The sequence below is a fragment of the Bombus fervidus genome, chromosome 8 (assembly GCF_041682495.2).
Source record: "Bombus fervidus isolate BK054 chromosome 8, iyBomFerv1, whole genome shotgun sequence".
Lineage (NCBI taxonomy): Eukaryota > Metazoa > Arthropoda > Insecta > Hymenoptera > Apidae > Bombus > Bombus fervidus.
Window position 1 is genome coordinate 7488732 of NC_091524.1, and position 22188 is coordinate 7510919.

The 22188-nt window shown below is 35.0% G+C and overlaps 1 protein-coding gene across 1 annotated transcript; it reads right to left on the reverse strand.

Annotated features, from left to right (window-relative positions):
* Window positions 1–1138: 1138 nt before the first annotated feature.
* On the reverse strand, window positions 1139–21458 carry Cad88c (cadherin 88C; the record flags this gene model as incomplete). The annotated part of the gene is made up of 12 exons (XM_072008226.1): window positions 1139–11720; window positions 12233–12572; window positions 12968–13193; window positions 13402–13642; window positions 13954–14179; window positions 14283–14652; window positions 15020–15346; window positions 16038–16196; window positions 16352–16595; window positions 17063–17255; window positions 20565–20688; window positions 21327–21458. Coding segments are annotated over 12 exons (11451 nt in total), but the record flags the coding sequence as incomplete, so codon positions are not given.
* Between the last annotated feature and the right edge of the window lie 730 nt (window positions 21459–22188).

Below are 22188 nucleotides of genomic sequence, written 5' to 3' on the forward strand. Positions count from 1 at the left end.
ATAAATAAATAAATGTAAATAATAACATATTTAATAATTTAAAATGAAACTTTTCAACGACCACACCAATCAGAGTTTATTTAATTAATAGAATAATTGTTCGATAAAATTTGTCGTATGTTTTTTGTACAGCGGCGATTGCAGCTTGATCGACCAACGCGTTGTTTCTACTTTCCCAATCCTAAAATTTACCAGTCTCCGGTTATGTTTGATGCACCATTATATTCTTGATTACGGTAGGTTAGTTGCATCTATGACATCACGTTCTTACTAAAAATACGTCACAAAAGTTCTAATACGTCAGCCTTCGCTACTACGTCAGTTCGGAGAAGTACTTTGTCTCGTATGTTAGCGATGTCGTCACTCACAGGCTACACCATCACGGTCGATCACGTAGATCTTTCTTCAGCAGCTGCTGAAACACTCGTTGATCTATAAAAAGTATATTACCAAGCTTATTTTGAAAAATATGTTATTTAAGTTATTTTATTTAATTTAACGGAAAACATGAAAGGTAGGTTCGCAGGTAGTCAGTTATAATATATGTGTACCATTATAATTACAGTACAATTATAATTTTATTATACATATTAAGTATATGCAGTGTATGTTACATATGCACAAATTTGAAGATAAGTTCGGTTATAATTAATTCTATCGAAGATAAAAATATTCTTACGTCGACATGTTTGTATTTAACCGATAATGATAAACTCTTTATCCGGCGAATAATGATAAGCTGCTCGTATCAGCACAGGCGAGAGATATCAAGTGCATCGAACGCAGATAAGGACTGGTCGGCAAAACATATCAGAGCTGGTAAAGTCGGAACCAAGGATATTTTTGTAACAGAATAACAGGAACGGTAGAAGTTCGTTTCTGTACAGCTGTTGTCACAAATATAATTATCAGTGATATTTCATTTATGGAATGTTATATAAATTGACAACGAGGCGTAAGATCTTTTTTTATAATTGTAATAACGTAAGAAGGCGACGAGAAGTATTGCGATGAAGAAATAGCATAGAAACGTTGAATTTAGTATTATGTATTAGACGGAACACATTATGTATATTAATGATGATAATGAAAATAATCTTCAAGGTCGAAAGGTAGGATAATGAAGTTATCTATCTATAAGTTCCAACTTACCTTTTTCGCAATCTACAAAATAAGTCATTTTTCATAAAGTTGGATTTTTCCGAAGGATCTCGTATGTTAAATTGAACATACGAATGAAATAACACATAGGACTATATATATGTATATGTATTTACAAGATAATTATAAACATCGTAATATTGGAATAATAGTTATAATCTAAAATTGGTCATCGAAACAGTATATCTTTTTTCTTCGGACGACGATAACGTTAACAAAATTGTTCTTTAAAGTAGTATTCATTTTGAAAAAACCAGTTATAAAGAAGTAATTTCTTTGAAAAAACAGGAATCTGATAGAGTAATGCGAGTAATGTAGTGTTGTTTTGTACAGTTTTTAGTAAATTTTAAGAATTTGTACAGCTTTCTTTAAAATTAATTCAATAGATAAATGAGAATGAACAATAAATCGTACGAGTACTATAAGTGGTTTTATGACCATAATTAGTCACTATGTAATCCATTCAATATAATCAATCAGCTCGTCGTGTAATCAATTAGAATTAACGAGATTGGTTGTAACAATTGCCTAGCTTCATAAATTACCTTCATGAGTTATAAAAACTCAGCTTTCGCATAAAGCAACTTAGTTTGTACTAGATAGAAGCACGTGCTATTGATTTTATAGAATGCTATTAATATTCATTAAACAATAAAAGAATAAGAATATGTATAATGGTTTCTGACATATTTAACGTAATAATATAGGGTATCTTACAAAATTGAGACTAGCGACATACTTAAAACAGACGCAAAAATCTATTATAAGACAGAATTATGTAAATGTTACTATTGATATTTAAACATTCTGAGAAGCATAGACATACCTTTTCTTAAAATTCCATCTTATGCTTTGATAGGCATTAGTGAGACAATTTTGCCATTTTACCACTTTCTATAAAATGATATTAAGGTATTTATGCTTTAAAATTATTAATTTGAAAAGTGTTATAATGTAAAATTTAAAAATAAAATAAACTATATTATTATAATTTAGAGACCTATTATATTATATAAACGTTGTGAACACTATACAATATATTTTAGAATGTTTAGCGAATAGTTCTGTTTGCTTCTTTATGTTAGATTTTATAGATTTCTTTTAGATAAAATTACTTATATTATTAAATATTTTTATTTCATAATGAATATTGATAAAATTTGTACATATACATACGTAAAATGTATTAAACTCTATCAGATTCCTTTCAATGTTATTTTCATAGTAAATACTATGTATAGATACTTATCACTCTCGATCGAAATTGAACGCTTTTTCAAATTTTATGATTAAATGCATTTTCTAATTTCATATTCGTTTCATGTTATTCTCTATCAAAGTGTAAATTCTAAAACGTGACAATTTTTCAAATCTACTTTATGTTATAATTAACCCTGCATTTTTTGTGCGTAATTTAGTCATTTTTAGTTTAATTTGTGTCTTTTTCCTTTTTCTTTTAGAATTCATAACATTTAAGAGCTTGATAGTAATAGATTTAAATCTGTCCTCATCTTATCCTGTACACTTGTTAAACTGTAACAACTCATTAATTGTATAAAGTTAATTGTCGCGTAAAATATTCAAAAATGTTTAACAATGTATCCGTCCTGAATAAATATCTTAAAAATCGTTAAACGACAGAGTAGGATAGTTTTCTACAAAGACAAAAGACTCTCAAATTATTACTAATTTAAGACGGAGGTGTAGTACTGTCAGAACGAAGTTGAGAAGGGGCAGCTTCGCTGTAAGCGATATCAAATACACTTTTCTTTTCTAATAATTGTTGGTGTCGCAACCTGTTACCACCCTGTAACGATATTGCTATTCCAGAATCGAAATCTTCACCGGTACACCCTTGTTCCATCGTAGGTGGAATATCAAAACGTTCTGGTGACAATTGCGGCGAGGGATGAGGAGCAGGTGGAGGATGAAGGTAAAATGGCGCAGATATCTTTTCGTATTTGTATTCAGAATGTTGTAGCAAATGATATTTAGGATCTTCCGATGTCGAGGGTGGCGTTGCCGCGAATATTTGAACCGGTGGATCTTCGTTTTTTCCTCCTTCGGCTCTCCTTAATTTTCTTCCTTGACGAACGATAGCTTTCAATTGTTCAGACTCGACGTTTACCAAAGGTTTCACTTTGCGTCTCGTTCGTGGAGTTGTGTCAGCAGTTTTATGGCTCGATAACTTTTTACCTTCCTTCTCAGTTTTTTGATTTTTCATACTCCTTCGTAACCATCGAGGAAGTTGCTCCTCGTCGTCCGTAGCCATTAATTCGGCTCGTTTCTTTTCCATTTCTTCTCGATTCTTTTTGTACCAGGCCATGTATTTCGGTCGTGTCTTACTCGTATCGATTTCTCCTGTTTTCGGCGGAGTTGGATATTTCTCGCTGCTACTGGATGATTTCTTGTCCTTTTCGGCTTTCAATTTCGACAGAGATTGCTTTCGCCGTGACTCCTCATCTCGTTTCCTTGATTGTTTCGTTTGATCGCTATCTTTTTGCTTCAGTTGTTCTTCCGGGAGCTTTCTACGTGTCCGATACCCACCGTGACTCGTTACATCGTGAAAATGAGTTGCCTTTTCCTCCGACGATTCCTCGGAAGAACTTTTTTTCTTCCTTCTTGGAATTACTCTTTTCTTTTCCAGCTCTTTCATTCTTCTATCGGTAACTTTAAAGGTCTCGGTTTTTGCAAGTTTAGAAATTAATGACGGTTCATCTGGTTTATCAACCTTTTTATCGTCGTCTTTCATTTCGTGTTCTAGTTCTGTATCTTTTACACGTTGTGTACTAGCCGACGATTCTTTCTCACGAACCTTATCTTGTCTATCAGGCTTTCTATCGTAGCCTCTCGTTCCAGAATCTATTTTCGTATCCTTTACTTGTTTCGTACTAGTCGAACATTCTTTGTCACGAGCTTTATCTTGTCTGTCAGCCTTCGTATCAAACTCCTTCGTTCCAGATTCTAATTTTGTACTAATCGAGGATTCTTTATCCTGTTCTAAACTGCGTCCAGATTCTGCTTGCTCGTCTTTCTTCATATCTTCTCTGTCAGTCGCTGTGATTATTTTCTTTGGACTAAAATGCGGTTGTATATCCATAGTCCTTTCCCTTGATACAGTTTCTTTATCTTCTTCTGCTTCGCTTGTATCTTCAAACTCCACGAACATTTTGTCTTCTTTCGAAGATTCTACGTCCTCATCTACTATCTCTTCGATCGATATCGTCACTCGTTCTTCATCTTCCATGTCCTGTAGTTCAGTTGCCTCCTCCTTTTGACTAATTTCTTTCTCAGAAAGTTGTGGAGCGCGATGTCGTGGTGTCTGATACGGTCTGGTAGTTAACGTTGTCTTCCTGGAAATATCACTCGATGAATCACTATCTTCAGAATCAACCACCGTATCTATTATGCTTGTAAAAAGTGGAAGGCTTACGTCTATAAATTTTCCCTCAACAGGTATTTCCTGCCTCTCTTCTTGTCCTATATCTTCCTCTAGAGGCAAAGTTTTATCCATTTTCGGCTTCGTTAGATCTTGCTTATCTGATTCGCCATTGGGGACAATCGTAGGTACATTAAATCCCATATTTGACTGTTCCTCCGGAAATGCCTCCCTCTGAATGTCGGCTTCCTCCGCGGTAAAAGTTTGTTCCTCAACAAATTGTTCTACTTCCTGTAATTCAGTTTGCTCGCTCTCTGACTTCAACTGCTCTTCGGATTCGGATATTTTCCCGGAATCTGTTGAAGCTTTCCGTATAGTGGAATCAAACGCAAACTTTTCTTTCTCTGTCGTCTCGTACATCTGCGGGGAAGTTTCAACCAATTCGATTTCCTGAAAACTACTGCTCACTTTACCTGATGGTTCGTGCAACTGCTCCACCTTCTCGGTAGTTCGTGCTAGTTTGCTATCTGCTGTTTCATTATCCGAAAGTTTCTCGGCTTCCTTGCTCACTTCGTGCGTTTTTTCAAATAACTTCTCGGCGGTGTCTTGACTTTCTTTCGCCGGTGATGCTGGCTCGTCCTTTAAAGGTTTACCAATTTCTGATTTTTCGACAGGTTCTTCTGCCACTTTTGTCGCTTCATCTCTCGTGGAGTCATCGATTTTTATCTTTTCGTCGGATTCTTCTTCCTTTGCTTTTTCAAGAACATTAATTTGCTCAACCTTTTTTGCCGCATCCTTTGAAGTTGATATTATTTTGTCATCATCCGAGAGATCAATAATTTTATCTTTCCCCGCGTCTTCTTTCGTTTGTTTATCGTCTACTGGTGGTTCCACAAGTGCCCCGGACTCGCCATCTATTCGAGGAGTCGGAGATTTATTAATATTCGAAATTTGGACTCCATTCTTTTCTTTCTCTTCTCTGTTGTCGAAAGATAACGAAGCTACTTCTTTCTCCATAATTCTATCGTTTGTAGATGATTGTTCGATAGTTGCAATTTCTTTTTCAGTACTCGGAATTATCGATCCTTTGCCATTCGTTAATGTATCGAAGACACCATCTGTTTTATCAATGTGATCATCAACAGCTGATGTCTCCATTGGACTTTCTTTTTTCATATCACTATCGATCGAAGTAGGCATTTCCGTTGAATCCTTTGTTGTTTCACTATCTTCTTTCTCAGTGGTTGATTTTTTTGACGAGTCATCTTTTTCTTCAGTGGTGTCATCAGGTATTTTCATGGGAATAACTTCTTTATCGATCTGATAATCTTGAATCGTTGATGTATCATCCTCTTTTTCAATTGTAATTTGCTGTTTAATTTCTGAAGTTTCTGGAACAATTCCCTCGACAGGAATTTGACTGTCATCAATTTCTTCTGTTTCTGTACTCTCTTTCTCAGTAGTTTTGGAATCATCTATTTTTTGCATTCCTTTATTAATTTCTTTTTCTTCGATCGGATGGTCATCAATTTTTGCAATCTCTGTAGTTATTTTTTCTTCTTTATCGTGATATTTTTCCTTTTCTTTATCGTCGATAATACTTACTTGCTCTTTGGTTTCTTCGCTTTTTACAATTTCTTTTTCTTCTTCAATACGTGTTTCCTTCTTCGTGTCAATAGGAACATCTCTCTCACTAATTTTGTGATCGTCGCTAGCAACTGTTTTTTTCGTAACTTCTTTTTTTGTGGAAGTTTCCTTTTTCGTGGGGGAACTACTTTTTCTCTTTTCATTATCATTATCAGACGTAATATCTACGGCTTCTTCTTTTCCATTTAGAACAATCTCTTTGTCTATTTGCTGATCATCCGATTTAAGATCTGTAATACCTGCTTGCTCACCAGGCACCTTTTCTTTATCTAAAAAAACAGCTTCTTTTTTACTAACTTTGTCCTTATCGATTTCCATTGAAATTTTCTTCTCCTCATCGGAGATTGTTTTCTCTTTACCAATGAAATCAACGATAGTTTCTGTTAAAATTCCGAGATCGCCAACACTTGTGTGATCCTCACTTGTCTTTTGAACCATTTTATGATATGTAGCTTCTGGTTCAGTAATTTTTAAGTCCTCGGTTGGTTTTTCAACAGTTTTATAATGTTTAGTTTCTTCTTTAACAGTGTCTTGTTTCTCAATTGTTTCTATAATTTTCTGATCTGCAATTGGTTCTCCAGCAATGTCAACATCGTCCTTTGTTTCTTTACCAATTTTCTGATCTGCAGTTGGTTTTCCAGCAATATCATCATCGTCCTTTGTTTCTTTACCAATTTTCTGATCTGCAGTTGGTTTTCCAGCAATGTCATCATCGTCCTTTGTTTCTTTACCAATTTTCTGATCTGCAATTGGTTTTCCAGCAATGTCATCATCGTCCTTTGTTTCTTTATCAATTTTCTGATCTGCAGTTGGTTTTCCAGCAATATCATCATCGTCCTTTGGTTCTTTGCCAATTTTCTGACCTGCAGTTAGTTTTCCAGCAATGTCATCATCGTCCTTTGTTTCTTTACCAATTTTCTGATCTGCAGTTGGTTTTCCAGCAATGTTATCATCCTCCATTGTTTCTTTATCAATTTTCTGATCTGCAGTTGGTTTTCCAGCAATGTTATCATCCTCCATTGTTTCTTTATCAATTTTCTGATCTGCAGTTGGTTTTCCAGCAATGTCATCATCGTCCTTTGTTTCTTTGCCAATTTTCTGACCTGCAGTTAGTTTTCCAGCAATGTCATCATCGTCCTTTGTTTCTTTACCAATTTTCTGATCTGCAGTTGGTTTTCCAGCAATGTTATCATCCTCCATTGTTTCTTTATCAATTTTCTGATCTGCAGTTGGTTTTCCAGCAATATCATCATCGTCCTTTGTTTCTTTGCCAATTTTCTGACCTGCAGTTGGTTTTCCAGCAATGTCATCATCGTCCTTTGTTTCTTTACCAATTTTCTGATCTGCAGTTGGTTTTCCAGCAATATCATCAGCGTCCTTTGTTTCTTTGCCAATTTTCTGACCTGCAGTTGGTTTTCCAGCAATGTCATCATCGTCCTTTGTTTTTTTACCAATTTTCTGATCTGCAGTTGGTTTTCCAGCAATATCATCATCGTCCTTTGTTTCTTTATCAATTTTCTGATCTGCAGTTGGTTTTCCAGCAATATCATCATCGCCCTTTGTTTCTTTACCAATTTTCTGATCTGCAGTTGGTTTTCCAGCAATATCATCATCGTCCTTTGTTTCTTTACCAATTTTATAATCTGTAGTTGTCGATTTAGTCATTGCTTTGTCCACAGTAGCATCTTTGGAAATTTTATACCCCTCTGCCGCTTTTTCATCAATTTTCTGATCTTCAGTTGTTTCTTTAACAATTCTATCACCTGGAATTACTGTTTCAGCAATTTCAAGCTCAGTTGTTTCTTTAGAAGTTTTTTTGTCTCCAGTGACTCCAATAATTTTATGGTCCGCTGGTGTCTTATCAAGAATTTTATCATCCTCTTTCGTTCCTGTATCCATTTTTGTATACTTAGTGATTTCTTTATCAACTTTCTGACCCTCAGTTATTTCTTTATCCATTTTTTGATCTTTCGTTGCTTCTTCGATAATTTTGGGATCCCCAAAAGTTTCTTCTCGAGTAATTTGATCAATTTCCCTTGCTTGTTCATCAATTTTCTGATCCTTATTTATTTCTCTACCAACTCCTTGATCCATAGTTGCTTCTGGAAAAATGTTACGATCATCCATTATTTTCTTATCAAATTTTTGATCCTCAGTTACTTTTTCAGTAATTTTATAATCCTCACTTGCCTTTTCAACAGCTTTGTCATCTTCAGTTGTAGCTTCCACCATGACTTCGTTTTTATCACTAATGCCTTTTTTATCTTCATCTACGAAAGTACTTTCTACAATTTGATCAACAGGTTTAATTCTTGTAACGTCTTCGTCGTACTTTTCTTGTTCATCTAAAAAAACATTTTCTTCAGCCTTTCGATCGTAAGTTTCAATCATTGACGTAGTTTCTTTTTCACGGGGAACTTCAATTGTGTCTGAGTCGATCATTCTTTTCTCCTGGTCACTAGATGTTGCTTGTATTGAACCTTCCTTCTCTTCGATAGTAACGTGATCTAATTTTGAACCATCTACATGTTTTACTGATTTTTGCTCTTCTCCATTAGTTTTATCTGTTTTATCTTCTTCCCCACGTATTTTTGATTCACCTGCCACATCTTGTCTCACACTGTCCTGTTCATTACTTGGCATTTCAGTTTTTATATATTTCTCAACTGGTTCTTCGATCTTTTGCACTGTACCTATTTTATCATTATGTTTTTCTTCTTTAAGAGTATCAACTTTGACTTCTAAAGCTCTTTTAAGCTCTTTTAAAGCCACACTCTCTTCCCCAACATCTTTTGATAGCTTTTTCATTTTCTGCTCCAAATACTCGTACTTATCATCTTCTTTATCGTCTTGTTTCCGCTCTTCTAATTCGCGCACTGGTTTCATTTCAATTTGCTCTTTGGACTCGTCTAATGATTTATCTTCTTCCTTATAATCTTCTAATTTATCCTTTATACGTTCAGCTATGTCTTTTTCAGCTTCGCTCGTTAATTTATCTGTCTGCGTACTTTCTTTTTCTTCAGCTGTATCGCTATATTTTATATTCTCCGTAGGTTCTTTTTCAGACGAAGTTTTATCAGTTTGTCGATCTCGTACGGTAGTTTCACTGAGCTTTTCTTTCTTAGTCTCAGCCATCATATCAATAGCCGTAAAACCTGTAATCAATTCTTCTTTAGCATGAGCCGTAGAATCATCGATCGATTTCTTTGCACTTATATGTTCTTCAGATTGCACAGGTTCTTCAACTGTATCTCGAATCCACTTCAACCCATTTTTTGACACCTGTATTGTGTCAGGAATACATAATTCTTTCTCTATAACAATCTTGTGTTTTTCTACGTTCGTTGTATCCCGCTCTTCTCCCATAGGAATTGTTACTTGTTGTTCCACGATTTCTTTCTTCGGTTCTTCAACGAAGTCGTCGCTAAATTTTTCAATTATTTTCTTTGGAAACCTTTCTACCACGCGTTGCTGTACGCCATTTGAATCTCCTTCTGAAAAATCTGTACTGCTTTTCTTTTCGAAATCTCTTGGAGTAAACGCATCTCTTCCTCCTCTTTGTTCTTCTGTACTGGTGCTGGTTTCTTCAGCGATGTTCTGTTTACGAGATATAGTACCCAGTTTCGGTGTTTTCGTCATCATTTTCCCAATCCTGTCAAACTTTAATTCAGCCTTTGGTGTTTCCTTCGAGGGACCTTCTTTTCGCTTCTCAACTTCTTCGTCTCGAAATTCGGACATTTGCTTTTTAGGTTCTCGTCGCTCCATTTGCGTTTGACGTTTCACTTTCGCATGACCTTGAGTGCTAATTGGTTGCTTCTGTTTTACGCTTTCGTGACGAGTTCCGCAAAATTTCTTTGGTTTGTCAAGAGCATCGTCGAACTCGGAACTTCCCGTGCTCATCACTTGACTCTGTTGATATTTTAGCTTTTGTTTCGTTTTAGCTATGGCTGACTCCTTCTTCTGTTTTCCTTTCTGTTCGGCCTTTAACGAGCTCGCGGTACATTCAGCTGTTTGTTTCTGAGAACTCGAGGAATCCATCTTTTTCGCGCTTTTCTGATCCAAGTCCTTTTTCGGCTCTTTCGCAAACGAATCTGACTTCTCCTGGCTCGTGCTGTCGCTGCCAGTGCTTTTCTGAAATTTTTTGTCACCCAGTTTGCTCAGCCTCTTCGTTAGCATTGTAAACTCTTTCTCAAGAATCCTGAAACTCGGCTTTATCACGCTATCTGACTTTTTCTGCGTCTTCGATTTTCCCTCCTTTTTCGGACTTCTGCCGTCTGCCTTCTCGCGGACGTACTTTTCGCGTTGAACTTTTATTTCTGGCGAGGAAGTGGACTCGGTGACGTTCATCTTTTGATCGTCAGTCACGTCCTCGCAACTTTTCTCGTGCCTCTCCTTACGTATCTCCTCGGAAGATTGCGAGCCAGTCTCCTTCTCGTTCAGAATCTTATAACTGATACTCGTGCGTTCGGTTTTTTGATAACTCCGCATCGTTTCGTCGTCTTCGCCTTTGTACGAACTTCCGTTTCCATCCAAAGAATCCGAGATTTCCCTCAGTACATCCGGCTCCAGAGAAATCTTCCTGCCTTCTTTCACCTCCCTCACCTTTTTCCTCAGAATGCTCAATCGTTTATCGAAACAAGGACTCACTTCTTCTTCGATCGGCGACTTCATCCATAGAGTTCTAGACCTTTTCCAATCTCCATCGCCGTACTTCTTCCTAGACTTCAATTTTTTCCTGTGTCTTGATTCCTCGTCGGATTCGTCGTTGTCGCTTCTACTTTTCACCTGACGTTCCGTTTGAGTGGCCGCTGTTCTGTCAGTTTGAGTAGCGATCGCTACTTGTCCGGGGAGGCTTTGCGTTTCTAAGTAACTTGTGGAGTCCACTCCACCGGCTCCTGCACGACGATTTTCTTTTTCGAGTAGTAACCGAGTCAATAGCGCGTTTTGTCTTGCTAGCTCCAAGTCGTGAAACGGATACTGGCTGCTATTTGCTTGAATGTGATCTGTGGTAACGACCGACGGTCTGTCAGCAATTGGAGCACCACTTGCAACAGCCTCTTGCTTCTCTTGCCTCATAGTTTCTCTCATCTGAGATTCCCTTAGAGATTCTTTGTCTATCTTTTGCGAACCATAGTCACCGTGATCGATCACTAGCCTCTGCACGTTAGGTCCTATTTCTTCGATGTGCTGCCTATGACCGAGATCCAACCTGTCCGGTATCAGGATTATCTCTGGCTGTTGTTGCTGACATACTTCTTTCGATCGTTGATGCGATTCCATGCTACGAGCTGCTTCGATGTCCTGCATCGACAACTCGTGCCTCGACTTCTGGTCTTCTATGAATCTTTGCAGAATTATATCCTTGCCATCTACGATCAAGGTTGTTGGGCGGTGATGATGAGGTTGGTGAAGATGGCTTGTCGTATCTTCCACTTGTCCTCGTGTCACTAGCCGTAAGACTTCAGCGTTTCCTTCGCGATAGAAATGTTGCTCTCTGACAGTTGGTTCTTCGTTCATGTCGGCTTCCACGAATCTATGGAGTTTCGATCGAATTTTAATTCGGCCACACATTTATAAAAGCAACGATCAATGATGTTACTAGTGATTTTATTAAGGCGATTGACGATATTACGCGAGCTGTTCTAAATTCTAGTTAGGTTGGTTCTAGTTGAAACAGAGTGCGAGTATTATGATTGTAATTAATGATTATAATTATATATAAGTACAACAGAGAATAGTGGCGATAATCATAATAAAGAAAAGTGGCGAATAACGTTCAACTTAATCTGATTTTAATCAATATAAACTTAATCCTACATTTTTGAAGTTACATTTTTTTACAAGAAAAATAATTTAGTTCAACGATGATTTCAAGCCTCAAAAAACTACACAACGACATCGTGACTTTGAAAAAGAAAAACGAGCCTCTCTGCTGTATTATTTCATTTCATTTCGTATAAATTTAGAGTTTCATTTTCTTCCATTTCGTTCCGTATAAAAATAAAACAGGACGTATGAGTGAACGTGAGGTGACAGCTTACCTACCTTTGCCTATAAGCTTGATGTTGCAGATCGGAACCTCTTTCCATCTCGTGTCGTTGTAAAGAGTCCAATTCTGCAGTACGATAACCTCTTGCCTTTTGATCCTCCACATCCTCCATGTACATTCTTTCTTGTTCATTTATTCTGCTCTTCCTCGAGTGATCGTAAGAATGTCCATCTCTTAATCTTTGAGCCTCAAGGTTCATTTGAACGTCGTTTGGTTGCCCAGAAATGTAAGCAACGTCGCCAGGAAGCGAACAATTCTTTACGTTTCTTCTATTGAATTGCCAATTTCTTCTTGTTGGATCAGCACTCCATGCCTGTTTCCTTCCATTCCACGATACTGAGATACGATGAAAGTTCATATAAATAACAGCATAATATTTGTTTAATATGACAGTAATATAAAAGTATATTGCTATAATATAGCAAATATAAAACCATAATACGAAAAATATCACATGTTATTTAAAGTAACTTTTCGCGTTATTATCAAGTCGTTTTAGTTTTTAAGCTTTACGTTAAGCTTAAAAAAAATTAAATAATTCTATGGTTAAAACAAATTATAGGTTTTTTACATTATACGACGTATAATATGAATGACATAAGATATAGCAGATGTTCTAATACTTATAATCAGCAATATATCGGGTTATTAATTATATTATTATCATTAGTATTATTTATTATATTATCATATGTATTAAAGATACACATAGTGATTTAAAAATAGATTACCTTCGGTAGCTACCGCAGGCTGCCGATGAAGATGTCGTTTTGGTCTTCCATCTGATCGTACCACCAACGTTTCTGACGAATGTACTCGTCTTTTTCTGGGTGCCATATAAAAAGGACATCCAGGACATATGCAGCAGATAATTAACGCGGCAATGGCCAAAAGTATAAGTAACACCAGGATTATCAGAAGCCAGAATAATAATTTGTTTTCTGCTTTGTACACCGTCTAAAACGTTTATCCAAATTTTCGTCATTTTTTTTTTAATATAGCTAAATGTAATAAATTACGAAAGTCATAATTTATATAAACTAGATATTCAAGTGCTAATTATTTAAATATCTTACAAACAACAAGACGAAGTAATTATTGTAGATAAATGGTTTATTTTACAATTTTCACTATATAATTTAGAAGTTGAGAATCGTATACATACCACTTCTTCGCTTGGAACAGTAGCAATAGTATTGTTAATAAGAGTCGTTTGACCATCATTGACATTTGTATGAGTTCCATCAACAGGAACGTTTGTATTGTCGATATGTATACTCGTGTTCATAATCGCGTTTCCAGCAATGATCCCGACTCCATTCGCAGCTAAAGCTTCTCGAATCTTTTCTACATCTACCAAAGACGTACCTGGTTCCGTTTGCTCGACGCGAGCCACGATAATACTCCTGAAAAGGTATAGTTTAAGTTCTTTCACTGTTGATGTCACGTGTAAAATGAAAAATCCATAAAGACTGAATATCAAAGAAAATTTGCCTTTCCTTATTCCTCGACAATATTATTTACCATAACATCCTATAATGAGTATATAAATAAAAAATAAATATAAGATTTTATTACAAGATCTTACAATGAATAATCCCTCTAATAATGTATATCAGAATCTAATGACCATCGACTGGTTCATAGTTGAAAAATGTTTTTCATCGAGTGAATAAATCATAATGATCAATGTACCGAATATCAGTAGATCACTAACTTTTTCCCTCCTCCAGGAAGAATCCCTGTACTTCCAGTGTCATTCCGTTGAACATAAGGTCGCGTTTCTAACACAGTTACTCGACCACCTGTAATAGCGGCTAAAGTTTCAGCAGTTTTCGTTGAGTTCGGCTGTTCTCCTGGCACCACGAACATCATTATGCGTGCTTCCATTGCGATTCCACTGAGGATCCGAATTTTTGTTGTACTTGAAAGATGCGGTACACCTGTAACAATTTATATTATTTGTGTCTAATAACAAATTACATTATTTTGTGTTTATACTGTAAGCAGGAAAATCATTGGACAAATAATTTTCTATCGGTTTACCTAGATCGTATGCTCTGGCAGTGAGAGTGTACAGTGCATCGTCGTCAGCTCGTTTTCGTCGTTTCTTTATAACTTCCGTCGACATTTCCTTCGTTAAATTTCCCAAATTAATCCTCGTAGATTCGTTCACATTTCCAGTCACCATTAAGAAATCGTTTCGTATTTCTTCTTGACTATTGACAAATTTCGTTTTAGCTCTCTTCGAAAATTTCTCGTATGCGCTCTGTTTCTTTTGTCTGAATTTCGTAATCGGCAACAAAAGTATTAATTCACCACTCGTTTCGTTTAAATCGAATTTCTTCCCGTAGTTTCCATAAACTAATTCGTATCTAACTACATTGTTGGGTGGCTCTGCGTCAGCGTCGATCGCCTGTCAATAGTTACATTCTCTTTTTCCTTGCAAGATCTTTGTTTGTATCTTTTGATAACACTGCGGATGTTTATGCAAATTCCTATCTTTATCAACGCAACTATAGACTGATAGTAAATGGATAAATTTTCCAATTATTATAATTAAATTATTCATCCAATTATTTAATTAATATTATCAATCCAATTATTATATTATAATAATACCATGTTACATTTGGACATATATCTGCTTAAATTTCTCATAAATTCATAAACATCCCCAGGCTACTGGGCTATTTTCTAGTACAATGGTTTATATAAAAAAATCATAAGATGGAGGAGGCGTAATAATCACAGAAGATAATTGTTAAGATTGTTCGATATACCTTTATCAAAGCTGGTGATGTAAAATTAGTTAGATCAGAGTTCAACATAAACTCGTAAACATCCTTTTCAAATATTGGTGCATTATCATTCACGTCAAGCAGATTAATTATTAAAGGAACAACGCCACTGTTACCATTGCCATTTTCATCCCGAGCTTCAACGGTTAATACAAGTCTTGCTGCTACTTCACGATCTAAGGAAGAGCCCATAGCGACAGTTATTAATCCGGTGTCTGAATCCATAGTGAAAGCTTGACTGCCTTCTCCTGTTATACCGGTATATCGGATACTGCCATAAACACCTGTATCTTTGTCAGTTGCGTGTACCTATTGAGAGATGTAATATAATATTATAACGTTTTATTTGACATTCGATATTATTTAATCATTTCTTTCTCAACCTTGTAACTTATGTCAGAACAATGTACATATTTTTGTATAGTTGTATATGTCGGAGATGAAAGGACACCGGGGCCTTTCTTTCGGAATCTTTGGGAAAGTCCCCAATACTTTAGTACAGACTTTTTATTATAGTCGTACTTAGACAATAAAACTGAGAAATAGCTGTTTATGAGTCAAGTCAATTATGATTATTCGCGATTTATGACAGTGGGCTTGGGCTCGAAGTGACATAATAGGTCACTGAACGTAGCCACGGTCACGGGAGGGACGTGTACCTAACAGAGGTACAAAGTACAACAGACAACTCGCAGCAAGACTCATTACACGCCCCGTTTTCCAAGGACATTACGACATATATATGAGAAACGTGAAAATTATATCACGTCGTGTAAAGAAGAAATATAGATGCAATGGTTTACAAAGAAAGAGCCAAAAAATTTCTTTCGATCCAAATCAAATGAAAATAATAGTTTTTATTATTTAACAGCTAGTAAAGGTTTCTCTTAGATATCGTGGTATATTTTAAAGCAATTAATATTCTACGGTTATATGTGGTATATGAATAATCTAATTATGAAAATCATGAAATTTCTTCGGGAGATAGTTAAGTGCTTACCTGAATCACGCGTGAACCCGCAGTTACGTTTTCAGATAACGTTATCTCGTATGATTGTTCGTCAAATATTGGCGGATTATCGTTTATATCTCTTAAAAATATTGTAGCTGGCACTGACGCTGATAGATTTGTGGCTGGACCAACTTCCTGAGCTACGATCTGAATTCAATGAAACCACATTAATGTCAGTAAACCAAGAAGAATTGATCAATTGAACAATTAAACTTATTATAATTTATTATATTTTCTGAGATAGCCATAAACTTTATGATACAGATATATTGTAATGGCCAATCTATATATATTATACTCGCCTTGAACGATAAAACTTTGTATAATTCATAATCGATGAATGTGTTATCTCGAACGGTTATAATAAAGTCTGCATTGCGTTCTGCAACCGTCGGATTTATTTCAAACGTATTATTGTTATTTTCCAACTTTAACGCAAACACCCCAGCTTTTCCGATATCTTCGTCTTTCACTCTGGCTGAATATTGCTCACCAAAATTTATCACAGTCCCTGGCTCAGGATTTTCGTCTATCGTAGCAACGTAACTATAACAAAGGAATAAGATATTTTATAAACACAAATTTTAGGATTAATAGAAATATACAGGCTGAAAAGTGGTCAGGAAATACTTGAAATTCCCTCGTTTTTCATAAATTTCAAATTTCAGAAAAGGAAAAATCTTATCTATCTTAAACTTTTTTATTTTGCTTATTATGCTTTCATGTTATTATATTTACCTGGGAAATAGTACATTTAATTGTCATGCTTTATTTGCCTCGTTTTCAATAATAACAAAAGTTAAAGATATCACAAACTGAACTAAAACTAAATTTATCATTTTTAATGTTATTGGTCCTGTACATAATAATTAATATTCTAACGATTATATGCTTTTTTTCAATCGTTAGTAAAAATCCATAGAATAAAATTTATGTGTAATTTATTTAGTCCTTAAAAATTTGTAAATTTCATAGTTATTAAAGTGGAAATTATTCACGACTCAGGTACCAACTTATCGCTCTCGAAGTATGGTGGACTATTTCCCGGCTCCCCAAGAAGAAAGCCAACGTCAACGACAGTGGCTTGGGCAGGAGGTTCTTCTCTGCTTCTTCTTATTTCTTCAGCAACTACCGTAAGTACAACGGGTGCTCCAACGTGCGTAATTTGGGTAAGTTCCTCCAATGGTTTGGCAAGAGTAATTTCACCTATCAATCAAAGATTTATAAATTAGTGCAAACCTCTAAAATGCTTTGAAACATGTATATAAGTAGATTATGTTTCACTCTACGGAAACGTTTACATATGAAAATTTAAACGATGTTTGCTTTTTGGATAATGAAAATTAGAATATCTACTAATTAATAATTATGAATAATAACTGTACAACATTGTTCGTGTTGTGGGCGATTTGTATGAACAGAAGGTTTAATCAATGAGTTATAAAGTGAATGTTATTCATTACATATAATCTATATGTAAGATAAAATGTAAATAACTGAAATGATACGTTTGTGAGACGAATCATTGTATAAATTAATACATTCTCGAAAAGACGGTTAAAGACTTAATACCTGACTTCTATTATGTTTAAGTCTTTATTCGCGTGTATTATACGTAAACGTCCAAGTAATAAGCTATGTCACGATCGAATTACTTTTATTGGGAATTATGAATAAAACATTTCGGTCAATGATCCCTGTTACTTATGTATGACATACAGAGCACGCATGTCCAGTGATGGAAATTTTCCATAACACATCACGAAATGGAGTTTAGCGAATGAACTGCCCTTATTAACATACATTGCATTGCACTGCCTTTTTATTTCGTATATAACTCTTATTCTCATTTACACAGTTATTCGCTTAATTTCGTTTCTAAAATATCAACTATGATATAATCATTTGCGTAATTATTAATTCAATGATACAAGTATTTACGATTCTATTAAAACAATACAACTAAATATAGGAAAAATAATGTTACCTGCTTGAAAATAAATTTCAATAAAACTGTAGCTCCTATAAACTGATATAACTTAAAATAGCAAATATAAATCAGCAAAAAAATACTTGTATGAATACGAATATACACGTACAATGAGAGACGATAATAATTTATACATCGTAAGCCATACCTTCTCCAGCATTATCTACATGTACATTCACCGTATTCCAAATTTTCAAGTAGTCCTCTTAACTATATATTTGCAAATTTTATGTTCAAGATATCATCTGATATCTATAATAAATGTACGAATTTGACATATACCGAGATCGTAACAAACGGATACGTATTTCGCAAAATGTAATTAAATAGCTAAAATTCTCCTTATCAAGTCTATTTATTCCAGTAGCGCGTAAAGATACGGTCGCTCATTTATACTTACAGAGTACAATACGCTTTTATCTTCTATATTCCTTCTGGCCCTGTCTGTTTCTTTTTCACTGGTTTTCTCTGGTAGTTACGTCTATACACACACACATACGCACACACATACGATACATACATATACGAGTACGAAGAGGTCGCATGCTTCGTGTCACGAAATGATAAGCATCGCAGCCTGAAAAGCAGAGACTGACCCCTAAGTACGATCGATACCGCGTTGTAGACCGTCAAGACTTTCCTCTGACCACCTCTACCGAGGTCTGGCCACTTCCTCGCCTGACTCGTTTTTGGTTCCGCGAAAAGAATCGGTATCACCGATCTCAGACGTTAGATAAGACGTTCGTGCGAGCTTGTAATCATGTGGAAACAAGCGTATAAAGTTGCTTCGTTGTTTCACGGCCCTTAGCCTCCCCTTTTCCAAGGATCTATCATAGAACGCATTAATTTTGGAAAACGTGCTGCATAAACCGTAGATTTGATCAATGAACGAGTAAAAACGACATTTTCTCTTTGACAAAACTACACGAGCTGACTTATAAGTCGAAGTAGCTGAGTCCTTATTGAAACTTTTGGAAATTTTTTAAATATTGCTGCTAATGCGCTTGTTCGATGCTTATCGTATTTCGTATCGAGTTGAAATTGAGAGAATTACACGTCAGTACCGCGAAGAGAAAAGAAAAGTCCATAATTTTCTGATTAAAAAATGGCCACGCCAAAATCACACACTATTAGACCTTCGATAAAACAGATCCATTTCATGGCACTTCCTGAGAAGTCGCAACACTGACGACTGATCGTATACTACACGAATACAGAAAAATTGGAACAACAGAGACGAAGAACTGCTTAAAGTCAGACACAGCATTAACATCCAAGAATCGCATAAAGAAGACAATCAAATTTCTTAAGGTCATTTACCTTGGTTACAATATTTGCTTCTGACAGTGCCATTTTCATCGTTAACGATCGAGAAGTTGATGGAAATGAAAAAAGTTCTTTTTATGGGAAAATCGAAAAACTGTTGGCTCTTATTGATCAACGGTGTGTTCTTCTCGTAATGGAATTTCTTCCAGTGCGCTCTGCACGGTTTCATTCATTTTTCACCGTGCTAGAACTGCATACGTAATCTGTTTTTCCGTGCTAGCTGTACCTCTAAGAGTATGAATCATTCCTTCACGCTTTAATGTCGGGAAGTGGAGTTCGAGGTAGTGGTAAATTAATTTGAAACCCTACTCATCGAGTGGATTATTCCTGAGAAATCAGGTCATTCGATGGTGTGTATGTCGGTGAACCTGTGAATAATTCGCTTACTGATGGCAGCGCTAGGAAATGTAATTACACCCTCTGTAAATTATTGTGTTTGCCGGTCATATTCGTGGTAATCAAATTTTCACCACGCTCTGTTTAATTTATGGACCAACATAAGTACCGATTGTAAAACTTTACGCGATCGTGGATCGTCCGTGTGATAGAACTTCTTGACAAGATAGAATGATAGCCATGGTTATATAATTTATGTAATTTTAAGCTGCGTTAAAAGTTTAAAATAATGATCTTAACAATTTTAATAACAACTTCTAGAAATATTTGTCCAAACTCGTATAACGACATTTTTTCAAATCTATCTTCTGCAAGTAACAAGTTGTTTTCTTCTTAACAAGTTTTCTTCCTAACTTCACAACAAGTTGTTTCCAAGCTTAATCGTCAATTGGGTTTTGATAACTCGAAAATTAAGCAGTTATATCTACAGGAAAAGATCATTCAGTACATTGACTTTGACGATATATTTCAAGCTCATCGATATCCATGAGATGTGCCCTATTCTAAATAATCAGCTTATTTTTATATAGAAAATTTGATCTATTCGGTGGTGCATAATATTTCCACGAATAATTCAATACTTTCCATTGACTGTCATAGGTAAGTAAATATTTTGTATTTCAGAAGCGAACTACGTGTTAAAGATTCTTTATATAAAAATATTATCTGAATGCCCTTATAGCAAAAAAAAAAAAAAAAAAAGAAAAGGAAAGAATAAAAAAACAAGAAAAGAAAGAATATAAAATAGTAACATTGTTTAATTCTTCAAATAAATTTTTTAAAATCACGATGTATTTTCTTACCATTTGTTTCAGAGATGTTAAAAAATGGTGTAAAGGGGTTGCCTTCAGATACGAGACCGTACACGATTTCACGCGGTACACCTTTATCTCCGTCTTCTGCGTGCACTCGTAGTATTATATCACCCTGAAATCAACGTATACATTTGTTTTACTTATATGAGATATCGTATCATAAATAGCTTTTCTGGCCTACATTTAATTGCTCAAAATTTATTAATAATAGTTTTCTCCAATTAATCACTTTAAAATATAAAATTGGAATTAGAACAGAATAAGAACGATCCATTTCTATTATTGTCGGAATAAAAAATATCCAGTTATCGTATTCGATACTATGACCCCTGTTTGCTAATTTTACGCTGAACATATATTACTTCTGATGTAATATAAAATTATACTAGTCAGAAATAATAAAAATAGGAAGAACGAGGGTATCCCTCGATTCATTTTAATTGAGACTGGATATTCTCCGTTTCTAATCAGTATATTGAACTTTAATTTAATAATTTTGTGAATTAAATGAGTTTAATTAAATGTAATATATAAATAACTATAATAATAAATGTAATATATATAAATAAAACGTATATATATTGTAAAATCATCAAAAATGGAAATTCTCTTTGCTTTCTCTTGTGAATCTAATTTTCAGTTGCTCTAACAGATAAAAATAGACAAACTCATTCCTACTTATCTAACTTTATAAAATTTATATATTTCATTAGATACATAAATATCACGTTAAGAATGGGAACAACTTACAGGTTGTACAGAATTGTTAATCCTTGTGAGGGGAGGGGCTAGCGTAAAAATTGGAGGAACGTCTTGAACATCTTGAACTATCACAACAACGCTTAAGCCTGCAATATTTCTAGTATCTTTTCCCTGCTCCGTATAGGGATCCTAATAAATGAACTATGTTATTTAAACTTTCTACGAGAAAGTAGTTAACAGCATTTATTCAAATATCGCATACCGTAGCATACATGGTAAGAGTGTACATGGATTGCGTTTCGAAATCTAATTCTCCAGTTAGTGTAATTATTCCTCGTGTTTGAGTGGGTGTCTGCCGCTGTCTTATAGTGAAAAGTTCTTTTGGTTGCTATAAAAATAATAAATTATTGTTTGAAAAATATACGAGTAGCAATAGTATATTTTGAAGTATTACTTAACACACTACGTTTTAAAAATTACTGTTCATTTCTGTGACTTACCCAGAGTTCGATATAAACGGGTTTTCCACTCCAAGAATTAGCTCTTACTAAAAGATAATCTAATTCTTTACCTGGTTTGGTATCCTAAGCAAATAATTTCATATGATTAATATTGTAATCACTGATTTTGTACAATTTATTTTACGATAAAGTAGAGACTGTCTTCTGACAAATTAACGTTAATGTAATCTATAAACATTACTTTGTACGTCATTTCAATTTCTTTTATTATAGAATACCTTACGATGGACGAATAAGTATAATCTTCGATATGGCCTTAACGCATGAAAATAAAAAACTATATTTAGAATTACTAAATTATAACATTTGTGATTTACTTGGCAGATTAGAAGATTTTTCGCATAATAATAGGCAATTAACATGAAAGCAGGAAACGAGAGAAGGAATAT